This window comes from Lagenorhynchus albirostris, chromosome 15 (genome assembly GCF_949774975.1).
Source record: "Lagenorhynchus albirostris chromosome 15, mLagAlb1.1, whole genome shotgun sequence".
NCBI classification, from domain to species: domain Eukaryota; kingdom Metazoa; phylum Chordata; class Mammalia; order Artiodactyla; family Delphinidae; genus Lagenorhynchus; species Lagenorhynchus albirostris.
This window is the reverse complement of record NC_083109.1, coordinates 71207824-71223431: the sequence shown is the minus strand read 5'-3', so window position 1 is coordinate 71223431 and position 15608 is coordinate 71207824. Positions and strand designations below refer to the sequence as shown.

Genomic DNA, 15608 nt, shown 5'->3' with positions numbered 1-15608 from the left:
GTCTTTTTCAAGGAGGGAAACATCTAAACCCTGCAATCCGCTGTAAATTCATCCATCCATCCATTCATCCATCCATCCAACCGTCCATCCGAGCAGAACGTCAGAGAACTAACTCAGGAAAGTCTACTTAGGAAAGAGGTTGGAAACTGGGGCCTTGAAGGTCATGTCCAGCCCAGGTTGCGTTTTTGACCCCGGTTGTAAACAGGTAGTGGCTAGTCATGGGATGCAGCTGGGATTCACAGTGCTCACCAGATACAAGGGAAGAAAGGGGATTCCAGGCAGCATCATGTGCGAAGGCACTACCCAGGTATGAAGGATATTGTCTGTTTGGTAACTGGAAATTGTGACCTGGAGGGAAGTGGGGTGGATGAGGATGGAGATGAGATGGGGGCAGCTCAGCCTCCCAGGCCCTATTTTCCTCTTTCTCAGCCTCACCCACACTGTTTCCCTGAAGAGAAAGCCCCTAACACCCCCTGCACCTTCCCTATTTGTCCACCCAGCACACTCTTCCCAACCACTGCCCGCCCCCCGCCGCCCCCCGACTGTTTCTAGAAGTTTTAGAGACAGGGATTGCAAACTCAAGTACTTATAGGTAATATAGTGACTGGGGTCAGGTGTAACGTGATAGGGAATGGTGGAGATGAAGCAAGCGAGCATCATGGGCCCTGGGTGGACAGATGATTTTTCAAGCAGGAAATCCATATTCTAACGTACAATTGTCCAACTTTTAAATGTTTGAAACTAATTCCCCAAATTCAAAAATACCGAATGGGCCAAATGAAACATTCTTTGGGGCCAAATCTGGCCCATGGGCCATCGGTTTGCAACCTCTGCTGGGGAGAATATTGCCTTACTTCCTAACTTGTCTCCCTCCAGCCTCTATCAAAACTTTAAAAAAAAAAAGAATCCAAGTCTATGTGATCATCAGCTCCGCAAAGTACAAAGTAGATTGGGTTGCTCCCCTACATAAAATTGTCAATAACTCCCTGTTACCACCAGGGTAAAATTCTAACCTTATCCGGGCATTCCAAGCCCTTAGCCTTTGGGGCCTCCTACCTTTCCCCTGCTGAGGCCCCCTATTCTCCATTCAGCCTTGACCTCAGCCGGTATTCCTAGAACATCTGCTCTCTTGTACCTCTGTGCCTTTATACATTTTGTTTTCTCTGCCTCGAACATCTTTCCCCTCTTCTTTGTACTCCAAACAGCTTTCCTCCAAGATACCTCCTGTATGTCTGTCTACCTTTCCTCTCTGCTCCCTGTCCTGGCAATGTTCCCGAGTTTCAAATTTCATTCGGTGTTCTGATCCTCTCCAAGTAAGGCCTTATTGTCCCAAACAAATGAATGGAGGGGTTTGAGTTATTGGGCAGGTAGTAGAGGGAGACTAGAGAAAGAAGGAAGGGAATATCTTCCTTCGTCTAACACATGAGTCCCAGAACATTAGCATTTAGAGAGTAGTTCCTCTTTTTACAGGTGGGGAAACTGAGGTCTAGAGAGGAGCAGAGGTAGAATCAGGCCTTGAAATTCTCCCAGCTATGGTTATCAAGGGTAGTGCTGTTCAAGGCCACTTTCCGAAGAAGCCTTCCCTGATTCTTCAACTGGGGATTTGGTTCCCACCCCTGTGATTAGTAAAGCTTTGCCAAAATGCATTGTGGGTAATCAACACCCCCGCTCCAGCTCTGCAGGGAGGGAAGTCTTGGTCCCCAAAGGGGGCACACTCTTACCAGGGGACACAGCAAAGGTCCTATTAAAATTTAAGCTATGGCTGCTTGCCAGGGTACTCTGGACTCCGTGTGTTCTGGGACCAGCAGGCAAGAAGAGGAGTCACTGTCCTGGCAGAAGTAACTGACCCTCATTAGTTATTAGAAGTTACTAGAAGTACCCTGATCAGTTACTAGAACAAGGCAGGGCTGCTTTTACAAAGTGGGAGCAGGGAGAAATACATGTGGAACCCAGTGATCCATTGAAGTGATCCATTGGTTATGATAACTAAGAGTTTAGACCCCTCAGGACTGAAGGGTTGGGTCACACCATCCGGTGACCCATCAAGACCTGCCAATGTAACAGTTGAGGGTGTGGATAATTGAGAATGGATGGTGGAAGGGGAATGGGATGAGTACCAGTTATGTCCCTGAGATCAAGTGCAGCAGAAGGGAGGGGAGCTGTAGTTGGTTCCACTGATCTCCCTCTTCAAATTTTCCCCTTAGAAAGAGAGGCTCATGACATCCACAGAAGAGCCATGTGGCACAAGGGGTGGGATGTGGCAGCCCTGAGAATGCACCACCCAGATCTCTGACTGCAGGGATGGTGGCTCTGAGGGCAGCAGCTGTGGAGTCTGCAGGGTTCACAGAGAAGGCTCCTTTGCTTCCCTCCAGCCCATCCCAGCCAAAGACTGAGCGCAGCAGAGACTCTAAAGCGCCCAGTTCCTGGGAGATACAGGGCTTCTCTGATGGGCAACTTGAGATCAAGGACTCTCCATTGGATTTGTCAGAACTTTCTTAACATTGCACTGCAATCTAAGACTCTTCCTATCCCACCTTCCTTCCTTTCTTTCCCTTTTCCAAATATTGGATCTATTTCAGTCTGACAGTTCTCCCAGCCTCCTCTGGCTCCTTCCCTATGTTCCTGCCCAAGCATTTTCCCCAATAAATCTCTTGCATATCTGACCCCATCTTGGCCCACTTCCTGGAGGACTGAACCAATACAATGTATGCGAAGAGAGGAACTAAAGCAGCTGTGTGTAATGCTGCAGCCCTTTTTCCTTGACACCCAGAGATAGTCCACTCTGGCCAGCTCAAATTTTGCACCCACAGCAAATGCTGCCTTTGCAAGAGAGGGTTTTGATGGGTGTCACTTGGATAGCAGGACACAAACGTAAAACTTAACTGTCACCTCCATAGCGACACAGGAGGAACACTGGAAAACAGAGACCTCCACTGAGATTTCCTCTGCCCACACCCCTCTCCAATGCTGACATGTCCTCATGGTCTTGGACAGTCAGTTGCTGCTCCCTGCACAGGGAAGCATGTGAGACCTGGAACCACAGGACTTTTGATGATTTTGCATTTTTCCCTTGGCTGCATTTTCTATTCATTGATGTGTCAGAAATTTCTGTTACTGTTGGGGGAAACAGGGAAGGAATTGAGAGTCCCTGTCCTCTAGAATCTACATAATGTTTCAAACTATATGGGTTTGGGTACCTCTACCAGCTGTACTGGAAGGGCTCTATTGAGACCTTGTCTTGGCCGTGTTGATCATCTCCATCAATGAACAATGATGGCCTTTGGGGGTTTTCCCCAGTGTACTCTATGTTCTATGATGGTCCTTATTGCATCTGGCCCCAGTCATGACTGGGAGAAGACGTTCCTGGCTTGTTGGTCTGCATTATGATGGTCTCGTACAGGAATAATTTCCTCCCCCGGAGGGCCACCATCATGCCCAGGACATTGCTGCTGGCGACTGGCTCATGCAGCATGATCAGGGGCCCTGGTGGCATTGGTGACTGAGTAGCTCAGAGAGCTGATCAGGCTTAGGATGCTGGAGACAATGCCATCTGGGGCAAAGGTACAGAAACTGCCCACAGCCAGGAGCGGGAGCATTCAGGGCCGCTGGGAGACACAGGTCAAGCTATAGATGGTAAGGAAGACCAAGAATCTACCTAAACCCACGATGGACCAGAAAGCAGACAGTGGGGCAGCCCCAGCTGTATGGCAGCTGGGGGCCATGGATCTTTGAATCTCTCAACACCTTTTTAGAGAAAATATTCTGAAGTGAGAAACACAGTGTTCTAGCAAGAGTCCTGATGGGCTCTCCACCTCCCGGGTCGAAATACAACTCTGTGTCCACGGCCAGCAGGATGCCACTGATGATGGGAAGTACAGAGTGATGGTAGTGCAGAGAGGAAAGAACCCTCTTCTTTGTGACACCTCAGAGCTGCTGAGTTGTACTTGGAGCTGCTTTGAAGGGAATTCTGTCCCTTTGCAGCTGAAAGCGTGCCAACTGATTTGAGAAGACTAACTGTGGTTGCCCTTGGGGATGGAGTCCAGGAAATGGGACTGGGGCGGGGACAGATCACGGGAATTCACCTTTACCTGTCATGTTTTATTATTTTTTTATTGAAAACATCTGACACAAATATGATAAAATGTTAACATTGATTCTAGTTGTGGATATGCACAGGGTTACAATTTTCTCTATTTTTTTAAACTTTTTTTTCAAAATAATTAAAAATTAGTGGGAGCGTTTTTAAATGGGATCTTGAAAAAAGAGAGGAAAAAATAATTTTTTCACTGTGTGACTCTGTTTTCTAAAGCCAGGTCTAAGAACTATCTGAAATGATCTCATCTCTCGCTCTCTGAGGAGCACGGGAATGAGTAGTACATTTGGCTCCCTGGCCCCCTGCCACCTGTACCTACTGCTCATGGCGGATCTGAACACCTGTGTTCCTTAGGGATGGATGTGGCTGTTTCTCTGGGACATAGTGGAGTGAGGATCTGATAGGTCTTTGCCCCTCCCCCACCATGCTTACTGCAGGGGACCTGGGAGCATCTTCAGAACAGAGGCTACTCAGAGCCTTGTCAGTCTCTGTTCCTTCCTCAGGGATGGGTCACCAAAGCCAGCCCAGGAATGTAATAGACATTTGAAAGGAAGAAAGTGCTGTTTTGTACACATCCCTGGAGGGCTGGCTTTAATGATGTCCTAGTTTGGGTTTCCCAGAAACAGACCCTGAGAGAGGGATTCGATATCCTGTGGGGTTTTTTTGGCAGGTGATCCCAGGTAGGGGGGTAGAGGAAAGAGACAGGAAGGCCGTGACAAATCACCACTGCAGGCAACTGGAGGTGAACACACTGGGGCACTCTCAGAGACAGTATAGAACATGCACGGCCATACACTGAACATGTATGATATCCCGGCTCCTGTCGGTCGCTGGTGAGAGCTGCTGGGCAGGGGCGCAGGCCCCTGTGGATGTAGGCAGAGCAGGCTGGAACAGGGAAGGCCCTCAGGAAGAGGGGCCAGGATACTGGCAAATAGAAGTTGGGAAGGGGCCCAGGGAGATCCGGGCGGGAAACGGACAGTGTCTGCCACAAATAACCAGCCCTTCGAACAGGGCCCTGGGGGTGGCTTGATGCCCATCTATTCCAAGTAGAGTGGAATTCTGTTACACAGCATCATCTGTCCCCCATTTTTAGCAACAGAACCCCAGTTTTCCTTTGGGCACTCACATTCCTTGACATACCCTTCCCTACTCATTAGGGCTTCTGAAAGTGGGGCTCACCTGTTCAGCTCTAGGGGTGGGCTTGTGACCCAGCTCCCGCCAATCAGCATATACCAGTCCCCTGGCCACACTGATTGTTTCTGAGACATGTCTGTGCCCCATGCCAGGCTGATACAATAGAACTCTCTTTCCATTGCCCCGGAAGAGGGTGGGATATAAGCCTGGAATTGCTCCCACGAGGGAGAACCTCCCAGAGGAAGAAGCTGACCTAGCAGAGAGCAGAGCCAAGAGATGGAGAGCATCAGAATCCCAGTGTCATCATTTGAGCCCCTGGATCTAGCCATACCTGAAGACCCTGGACTTTTCAGTCGTGTAACCCAAAAATCCCTTTTGTGGTTACATCAGTTTGAATTGGGTCTCTGTCACTTACAACCCCAAGCTCTTTGCACTATGTGTAAATGGGGGTTTCTAAAGTGTTTAAGAATGCAGGAGTAAATGAAAGGTTCTCCCCTCTGTCCCCCATAATCACTATTTCCTCCGCATCCCAGGTTGTCTGAAGAGATTCTCAGAGGGAGCTCAGTGTGTCCAGGGGCGGGAGTTTGGAAGCCTTGGAGCCCAGCTCCTGCCACCTTAGGCTGGTTGTTCTTGGGGCCACGTGAAGAGCTGGGGGGATCATAGCTGAGCAGCCAGGGTGGATGCCTGGGCTGCCACGTGGGGCCCCTTTCCCTCTAAGCATCAGGAACCTCTGTGTTCCTGGCCAAGGCACGCAGGCGTGCATTCACACATTCACATTTATTCACTGGCACCTGCTGTGTAAGGGCACCAGGATAAAAGCGTGGGCTAAACAGACAATCCTTGCCTTCAGGAGCCTCCAGTCTAGTGGGGGAGACCCTATACCAATCATACCAGTAAACGTCAAATCGTGAGCTAAGTAGTTCCAGGCCCCATCTCACTCCTTCCTGCTCCTTGCTGATCGGCCATCTCTCCCCCGGAGCCCGCTCAGCAGCTCAGACACAACTTTTCTCCTTCCCGCATTTGGGATCTTGTACTCCTCAGCCTGGAAGCCCCACCTCCTGTCTAACGTGCATCCTGCCTGCTGCTAGTGCAGCCCACTTTCTTTACTTTGGTCCCGGGGGAGGTGAAGGCCGTTGAACACCTTTTCAGGTCACCTCGCTTCTCAGGTATGAGGCTCTAGACATTTATGAGGCAACTAGGATGTGCCAGGTGCTTCCACAAGGCTAGACCTTCCCCCAGATGGGGAAACTAGGGCACAGAGCATGGGGGTCCTGCACGAGCAAGGCCAGCCTCTCCCACCCGTTGGAGTAGGAACAGGACGCTCTGTCCTGTGCCCTTCTTGCTACTTGTCCCTTTAACCTCTCCCAGGTCAAGGGTCCCTCCCAGTTGGCAGCCTCTGGTTGCAGTTCCCAGGCCCACTCTACTGCTGGCCTGGGTGGGGGTGGGGGTTGTCTCCCCGACACCTACGGGCAGCACCCTCCCCTCCCCTCCTCCAGCCCCTCCTCCGCAGGGAGCCTTTGCCCACACCACCCGCTTATTTGACGAACACAGATTGGCGCCAGAGTTTAAGCATTTGACACAGGTGAACTCGTTTAAATTTCACAACAACGTTACGGTGTGGGCGTGCTCTCATTTTGTACCTGAGACATGGAGGTGAGAAGCTGCAGAGATGGACACACTGGCTGGGCCTGAACCCAGGCAGGCTCCGGAGACCAGGCCCCGAACTGCTCCGGTGCCACATCCAGCCCAACAACCTCGCCTCCTCTCACCTGCTCCCGCTGTCTCAGTTCCATCCCTCTCCCAACCCACCTCCCTCTCTCGGTTTCCACTCCTTTGCCCATGAGCTTCTGCCCGGGAGGGGCTCTGCGCTGGGACCCCGGACTGGAGGGAGGGACACAGGGTGGAGGCCTGGGCGCTGGAGGGACCGAGCGCCACCCCCATCCGTTCGCAGCCCGGTGGAGGCCTGGCTGAACCAGGGGCCTGGAGGACGTGGGCAGGGTGCAGTCGGAGGGGGCCAGGTGGAACCGGGCCTGCAAGCCCTAATTAAGTTAGTTAATTAGGTGGGGAGGAGAAGCCTGTGGGAGTTAGTGAGCTCAGCTAATTAAGTGGATCCTGGAGAACGGCTCAAATCCTAGTGGCTGCGGAGGAGAGATGGAGGCTTAGGCAGGACGGAGGGGGGGGGATAAAGTGCCTGGCACCTCCCCACCGTCACCAGGTCTGCAGCCACCGTGGGGCTCTGAGGCCACTATTGAGACCATCGGGGTCAGCAGCCACCCCCAGGGTCTGGCCTGAAGTTACCATCAGGGTGCAGTGCCCTCACCAAGGCCGCATATGCTCTGGGATGCTTGGGTTGAGGTCACCATGGAGACCTGACTGCCTGTCACCCACCACTCAGGGCTTAAAGCTATATCACCCTTTGAACTTTTGGGGGATGGAGGCAGAAAATGAGCCCTGACCCAGGGACCCTGCAAAGCAGCCACGACAGTCCCTGTGACGGGCTGGGAACCGTGACCACCACCCTCGCATCCCCCCAGGTTTAAGTTGGCAAAGCACTCGCTGTCGTTGCCAGAGGGAAACCTGCAGGGCTCTCAGTCCCAGCTCACAGATGTGGCAACTGCGGCCAGGAGGGAGGGGTGTGCCCTGGCGCATCCTCAGCCCACCGCTCACAGAGCGGATGCGAGGCAGGTGGTGGGTGGCAGGGGAATGTTCTCTTCCAAGCCGGTCCCCTGGGAGGCCAGCAGCTGGCTCAGGAGCCTGGGGGCTTTCCCCTGCTGGGCTCTGTTTCCCTCTAATCATGGGGTCTTGAGGAACAACAACAGCACCCGTGGCTGGAGCAGGTACCACGTGTGAGGTGTGTGTCCTTGACACCAGGGCCAGCTACAGAATGTGGGGCTTCTTGTTCAGAAAGCAGAAGAGAAGCTCTTCCTTCCTACCCAAGCCTCTCTCTCCGCCTGCCATTAATGTCATGCTGCCTTGGGCACAGGGATACTCCTGGGGCCAGTGCAGGCCCTCATGGGTGCCTGGGGCCACCTTGATGCACACCTGACACGGAACCCTCCTGCACCCAGGCCGCTGCCAGACGAAGGATAGCAGCCTTGACTGGCTGGGGGCAAGGAGTGGGTGGCCAAGACACACCCAGGGGATGTGGGAAGGGAGGTGGGATTCACAGTGCATGCGCCGTTGTTAATCAGACTTCATTACACTTCAAAGATGAAATGATTAAGAATTGCAAGATGCTGGGAAGTCCCTGGCAGTCCAGTGGTTAGGACGCTGTGTTTTCACTGCTGAGGGCGAGGGTTTGATCCCTGGTTGAGGAACTAAGATCCCACAAGCCACGCAGTGCAGCCAATAAATGAAAAGAAATGCAAGATGCCAACCACAGAGCACTACAGCCCAAGTGTGGGGCCCTGAATGCTGCACACTGACTGAGTCCTCACAGACACTCTGCTTACTTGGTACCGTTACTGCCCTCACTTCATATATTTGTTCATGCATTCATTCACTTGCAAAATATCGGGTTGGCCAAAAAGTTTGTTTGGGTTCTTCCCTAAGATGTTATGAAAACCCGAACGACATTTTTGGCCAACCCAATATTATTGCATGCCTCCTTCATGCCAAGCACCATTTGCAATGAACAAAACCTAGAACAATCCCTGCCGTTGTCCATTGTAGTGAGGGGAGAAGACAAAAAACAGGGTACACGAGTAAACGATTATGCTTCAAGGGATTAGTGGGAGGGAAGAAGTAAAGCAGGGAGGGGACAGGGCATACAGGAAGGTCCTCACAGAGACGGTTACATTTGAGCAGAAACTTGAAGGAGGTGAAGGAGGGAGGGAGCCATGCAGATGTGGAGGCAGGCGGGCAGGTACAGTGGGCCGGGCAGAGGAAACAGCCAGTGCAAAGGCCCTGAGGCCAGAGTGTGTGCTTGGGATGCTCAGGAACAACGAGGAGGCTGATGGAGCAAGGGAGGAGACGAGAGGCGACGGGGAAAGTTTGTTCAGGACAACTGTAAGCCTTTGCCTTTGACTCTGGGCGGGGTGGGAGTCCTTGGAGGGTTTTGAGCAGAGGAGGCAGGAGGTGGGTTGTAGGTTTTAACAGGCTCCCTTTGGCTGCTGTGGGGAAGACAGACTGTGGGGGAATGGAAGTGAGGAGGCTCCTGTACCCAGCCAGGCAAGAGAAGATAGCAACAGACCAGGCAGTAGGAACAGAGGTGGTGAGAAGCGGCAGGATCTGCTGGCCGATTGGCCAATGGGACGGGCTGTGTGTGTGTGTGTGTGTGTGTGTGTGTGTAGAGTGCCCTTGGCCCCTGGACCATGAAATTCCACGAACACCTGAGGACACTAAGCAGCTCTCTGCCCCCCAAGATTCCTTGCCCCTGAGGGTCTGCTCTCATTTCCGGGGCCCCCACCCCTCTACCTCTGCATTTCTGCCTGCCTTGGGCCAGTGGCTACAACAATGACACGTTACATGAACCCTCTTAGGCACAGTTCCCCCTTCTTGGGGTCGCAGACTAAGATGCTCATGGGAGCCAGGGAGGGACTGTGAATGGGGTGCACGGCCTGGGTGGGGACCGTGGTGAGCCGGAGAGCCCTGGCCCACCTGAGTGGCGGCCCCCCCTCCCCTGTGGCCCCACTGCTGTCATGTGGGAACGTGAACTCAGGTTTGCAGAGCTTCCAATTATTCAGGAGAAGTTGGAAATCTGCATCCTAAGGTGTAATGCCCTGATTTTTAAAATATTGGCAAATCATTTTAAAAATGTCAGGCAGGCTATACCCCTCTGTGGGACCAAGGATAGGACAGAGGGACTGCTCCTGTGGGCCTTTTACCCACTGCAACCTCCACACCGGGGGTCTTGGCAAACCTGGAAATGCAGACATCCCCTGGGGTGTGGCCTCACAGGTCAGCTCTTGGTTGGTTTGGGCAGGAGCCAGTAAGGAGCGGGGGCAGTGACGAGAATGGCTGGGATGGAGCACCCATGCTGAGCCCTTGGGCACCAGGCATCCCATGGGTCCAGGGATGATGTGGTTGCCAGGCAAGGGCAGCTGCTGCTTCCCTGGGCACCTGGAGGAGCAGGGGAAGGTCTGGGGTAAGAAGGAGAGACCGTGGCCAGGAAGGAGCCACAGGGTGAGGTTTGCTGCAAAACAAAAGAATCAGCAAGACTGAGCAGGAAAGGGAGGAGCCCAGGCATGTCCCTGGCCTGGAGGCCACCCCCAACCCAGCCTCTGCTTCCTCCCACTTCGTTTCTCACCCTGGATCTGGGCTGGGCAGGGCTGAGGGGCTGCAGGAGAAGCAGAGAGATACAGAGGCGGGGGCAAACCTTCCTCCACTGTCAGGTCGTGTTAGCCGTTCCCCAGTGTGGCTCAGCGCTTCACCCGCGTGACCTCATTCATCCTTTGAACCATCTCAGCTTAGAACTAACGCTGTGCCCACTGTACCGCGGACGAAACTGGGTCACAGAGTGGTCGCGTAACTGGCCAAGATCACAGAGCCTGGAAGTAGTGGGACCTGGAGTGAAACCCAGGGGTACGTGGCTGCAGAATCTGAACGTTGAACACAGAAACTGCCCGAAAAAGAGGCCGAAGCCTCACCACTGGAACCTGCTGGGCCGTCCCGCAATGTGCGGGCGCGGCGCTCCCTCTAGCGGCCAGTCTGCAACAGTGCAGGACAGAAGACGGGCTAACGGGGCGCTGGCCTTGCTCGGTCCGATCTCTCGGTCTAAGTCTCACACACATGCACGCGCGCGCACACACATATTTACTATCTGGTTCTCCAGGAGAAGACCACGACATCTCCATCTCCTCATCTACAACCCAGGACATGCGGCCCCTACCCAACTGCCCCTTTCCCTGGTCAGGCTCCCCTTGCAATGCAAGCCCCAAGGAACTTTCTGGTTGCTCCTCTGTGTCTCTTTCTTTCTGTCAGAGCCTGGGTCTCCTTGACCACACCCGTGGTTCTCAAACTCTTCTGCACATTATAATCTACTGGGGGACTTTCAAAAGTCCTGATGTGCAGGCCACACCACCATCATTAGAGGGGAGGACAGAGGAGATGTCAGGCAGTCTGCAGCACGCGCCTCCATTCTCTGGCCTTTTCTGTCACCTTAACCCTCTCTGCTCCCTTCAGCCTCTGAGGCTCACACCCAAGCCTTGTAGTTATCCCAACCCCACCCACTCTGAGATCTGTTTTGATCATCTCCCTCTGTTTCCCCCTTCCATCGTCTTCATCTGGTACCCAGAAACAACAGCTCTTTGATCTCATCGAGGCCACCAGCCCACTGTCCCCATCACTTTCTCACTGCCCATCAGTCTCCTTCTGCCACGACTGTCCACGGTGCCCTGTTTGGGCTCCGCACACCCTCACCATGGCCGCTCCCTGGAAACCACTCCCCACTGCTGGGCCCAACTTTCCTGTTGAAGTACCTGCCTGGAAAAATGCCAGCTATCACCTGCTCTCTGCCTGCAACTGCATAAGCTAGCACTGGTCTGAGGGTCCCACACCTGGCTGGGAGTTTCCCTGCATGGTCTCAAAGGGGCACTCACTGCTGCCGCCCTACAGCCCAAGTATGCCTGTCAGTTGCTTTTCCCCACTCTCTCTGAGCAGTGATTCTCAAACTTTAATTTGCTTGTGCATCTCCTAGGGATCTTGGTGAGGCCTGAGATTCTGCACATCTAACCAGCCCCCAGGGGGTACTGTTGCTGCTGGTCCATGCACCCCACTCTGAATGGCAAGGTCTTCCCACCTTCTCCTCGCTCCTCAAACCGTGGCTGCCACTTCATTGAGAAAACAGATGGACCAGATGCAGTTGCATTGGCTCCCACCATCAAAGCACAAACCCACCAAGCTCCGAGCTCCTCACTTCTTCCAAAGGCTTCAGTGGGGGGTGGTCCTTCTCCTTCTGAGGCCAACCCCTCCCTTGGGCCCTGGATTCTTCAGGACATCCCCCCCTCCCTTCCCCCTCCTCCTTTCTCCAGGATTGTCCCCCCAGCTCGCGGGCTCTGGTGTCTCCTCCACCACACATCTCCATCCATTTCCTTTCTTGCTGTTGTTAATAAGTTTATTTATTTTATTTATTTATGTTTGGCTGTGTTGGGTCTTCGCTGCTGTGTGCGGGCTTTCTCTAGTTGCAGCCAGCAGGGACTACTCTGCGTTGCAATGCGCGGACTTCTCATTGCGGTGGCCTCTCTTGTTGTGGAGCACGGGCTCTAGGCGCACGGGCTCAGTAGTTGTGGCGCACGGGCTTAGTTGCTTCATGGCATGTGGGATCTTCCCGGCACAGGGATCGAACCCATGTCCCTGCATTGGCAGGCGGATTTTTTTTTTAAATTATTTTAATTTACAAATAGAAAACATCTTGGAAGAAAAAAAATGAAAGAAAAACACAAAACATATAGGGAAATTTTCACTCCATGAGCGTCTCAAATCCTCATTTGTTCACCAATCCCCAAGATGGAAAAACACTTTTCTAAAAAGGTACTCAGCCACCAACAATGATGTTATTAATAGGAATATGGATCAATTTCACAAAAAAGCCAATGAATCCCATTATAGCAAATCCTATTGCTGTTGCCATGGCGATCTTCTGGGATTCTTTTCTATCAGGTTTGGTGCATCTTTTTTTTTTTTTTCTTTTCTTTTTTGCGGTACGTGGGCCTCTCACTGCTGTGGCCTCTCCCGTTGCGGAGCACAGGCTCTGGACGCGCAGGCTCAGAGGTCATGGCTCACGGGCCTAGCCGCTCCGCGGCATGTGGGATCCTCCCGGACCGGGGCACAAACCCGTGTCCCCTGCATCGGCAGGCGGACTCCCAACCACTGCGCCACCAGGGAAGCCCTTGGTGCATCTTTTAACCAGCCGAATCGAGGCCTTCACAAACTGCCGACTTGGCTCAACGAACTGCATTACCTGATCCATGATGTCCGCCTTTCGCTCGCAAGCCAAAGACTGGCAGGCGGATTCTTTTGTTTGTTTGTTTTTGCGATACGCGGGCCTCTCACCGCTGTGGCCTCTCCCGTCGCAGAGCACAGGCTCCGGACGCGCAGGCTCAGCGGCCATGGCTCACGGGCCCAGCTGCTCCACGGCATGTGGGATCTTCCTGGACCGGGGCACGAACCCGTGTCCCCTGCATCGGCAGGCGGACTCTCAACCACTGCGCCACCAGGGAAGCCCCTCACTGTTGTTTTAGTTTGCTGTTTCCGGATGACATATGATGTGGAACATCTTCTATATGCTTATCTGCCATCTGCAGATCATCTTTGGTGAAGTGGCTGTTCAGATCTTTTGCCCATTCTTTAATTGGGTTGTTCATTTTCTTATTGTTGAGTTTCACCAGTTCTTTGTATACTTTGGATAACAGTCTTTTATCAGTTAAACATTTCTATATCAGATCAGATGTCTTTTGCAAATGTTTTTCTCCCATTCTATGGCTTATCTTCTCATTCTCTTAACAGTGTGTTAGAGCAGAAGTTTAAAATTTTTAATTTCCCTTTTCTGCACAAAAGTTGTTTTTCTTGGATTTAATAACTTTTTTTGGGGGGGTAGGGCCTATTTTTCTGTTTATGTCTAATTCAACCCACACTCTCTCTTTGTTGTGTAAATCTTTCAAAAGTTTAAGTATATTGGGCATCCTATCAGTTTCATCTCCTTGAAGAAACCTTTTCTAGAACCTTCTGACTTTTCCAATGTGAACTGCCTGCCCTCCAGGCCTGCTCCTCAGAGAAGCTGCCCTGGGATCTCCCTTCACCAACATCTGGCAGATGCCCTTCAACTCTCTCTTGTGTTGGCTCCCTTGTTTCCTGCATCCCAGGTTTACTCTTTCTTGGTTTACTTCCTTGTTTTAGGAACACATCCTCCAGTAGCTTTCTTAAGAAAGGGTGAATGGGAGGTAAATTTTTGAGCCTTAGTAAATCTGAAAATATCTTTTTTGTACTTTATTAATGGTTTGGCTAAGTATCAAATTCTAGACCGAATATAATTCTTTTATACTTTTGAAAATACCTTCCTTGTCTTCTGGTTTCCAGGATTGCTGTTGAGAAATCTGATGCCATTATGATTCTTGATCCTTAGTAGAATATGGTAGAATGTTCTTCTTGTCTCTGCGTTCTGAAATTTAATAGTGACTGGCTGTGGTGTGGGTCGAACTTTATCCATTTTTTGGACACTCAGTGGGCCCTCTTTTTTTTTTTTATAAATTTGTTTATTTATTTATTTATTTTTGGCTGCGTTGGGTCTTTGTTGCTGTGCACAGGCTTTCTCTAGTTGCAGCGAGCGGGGGCTACTCTTCGTTGTGGTGCGCGGGCTTCTCATTGTGGTGGCTTCTCTTGTTGCGGAGCACGGGCTCTAGGTGCATGGGCTTCAGTAGTTGTGGCTCGCAGGCTCTAGAGTACAGGCTCAGTAGTTGTGACACATGGGTTTTTTTTGCTCTGCTGCATGTGGGATCTTCCCAGACCAGGGCTCGAACCCGTGTCCCCTGCATTGGCAGGCGGATTCTTAACCACTGCACCACCAGGGAAGTCCTCAGTGAGCCCTTCTGATCTGAAAACTCAGGTCCTTCCATTCTGAGAAATATTTCATCGACTTATTTCCTCTTCTCTGTTTTCTCTCTTCTCTTTCTGGAACTCCTTTGTTAAGGTGTCAGATTCTTGCACTGGTCCTCTTTCTTACTCTTTCTTTCCTATTTTCCATGTGTGGCAGCCATGCAGGTGCCCCACTGGGTTCTCCCTTCAAGAAAGAACTTGTTACTCAGCTGTGAAGAGTGCAGTTGGTTGACAGCCTCCAACTACAGTGCCTTTGAGACCTACCACAGCCTTTGAGTCAAGACCAAGGTCTTCTTGGGCAGCCCAGCCAATGACTGAGCACAGCAGGGACACCAGGACCTGGCCCTTTCTGCCCAGCGTGGGGCTCCTCCAATGGACAGTCTTTGCTCTGCAGCCCCCACTGGGTTGGTCAAGACTTTGATCTACACCAAAGTCAGGCTCTCTCTTCCCAGATTTATTTCCTTTCCTCCTTCATTTCACAGATGTCCGATCTACGTCACAGTCTGAAGACTCTTCCTGCCCAATCCTGATTCCTCCTCCTTTATTTTTCACAGGCATTAGCCCCCCAGGACTTCTTACACTGCTAACTCAGCTCACCATCTGTTTACTGGAGGATCCAAACAGATACGTATCATTACCTTTCTGCTTTACTTTTTGGAAAATTTCCTCAACTTTATCTTTTAACTCCGGGGGTCAGGAAACTTTTCCTATAAAGGGCTCAATGGTAAATATTTGAGGCTTTATGGGCCTTAGGGTCTCTGTAACAACTACTTGACTCCACCAATATGAAAGCAGCCATAGGCAGTACATAAACAAATGGTGTAGCTGTGTTCAAATAAAACTTTATTTA

General features: G+C 51.7%; 2 protein-coding genes and 1 pseudogene across 2 annotated transcripts in view; all 3 read right to left on the bottom strand.

The window, feature by feature from the left end:
- The window catches only part of SBK1 (SH3 domain binding kinase 1), a 50284-nt gene that overhangs the window by 24610 nt on the left and 10066 nt on the right, over positions 1–15608 (bottom strand). The window lies entirely within an intron of this gene.
- Positions 3323–7020, bottom strand: LOC132506276 (solute carrier family 35 member E1-like; annotated as a pseudogene).
- Positions 12556–13136, bottom strand: LOC132505768 (protein transport protein Sec61 subunit gamma-like). The gene is made up of 2 exons (XM_060123975.1): positions 13072–13136; positions 12556–12843 (listed from the first exon to the last, which is right to left on the bottom strand). The coding sequence occupies exons 1-2, from the start codon at positions 13134–13136 to the stop codon at positions 12702–12704; spliced, it is 207 nt and encodes a 68-aa protein (XP_059979958.1). The 3' UTR covers positions 12556–12701.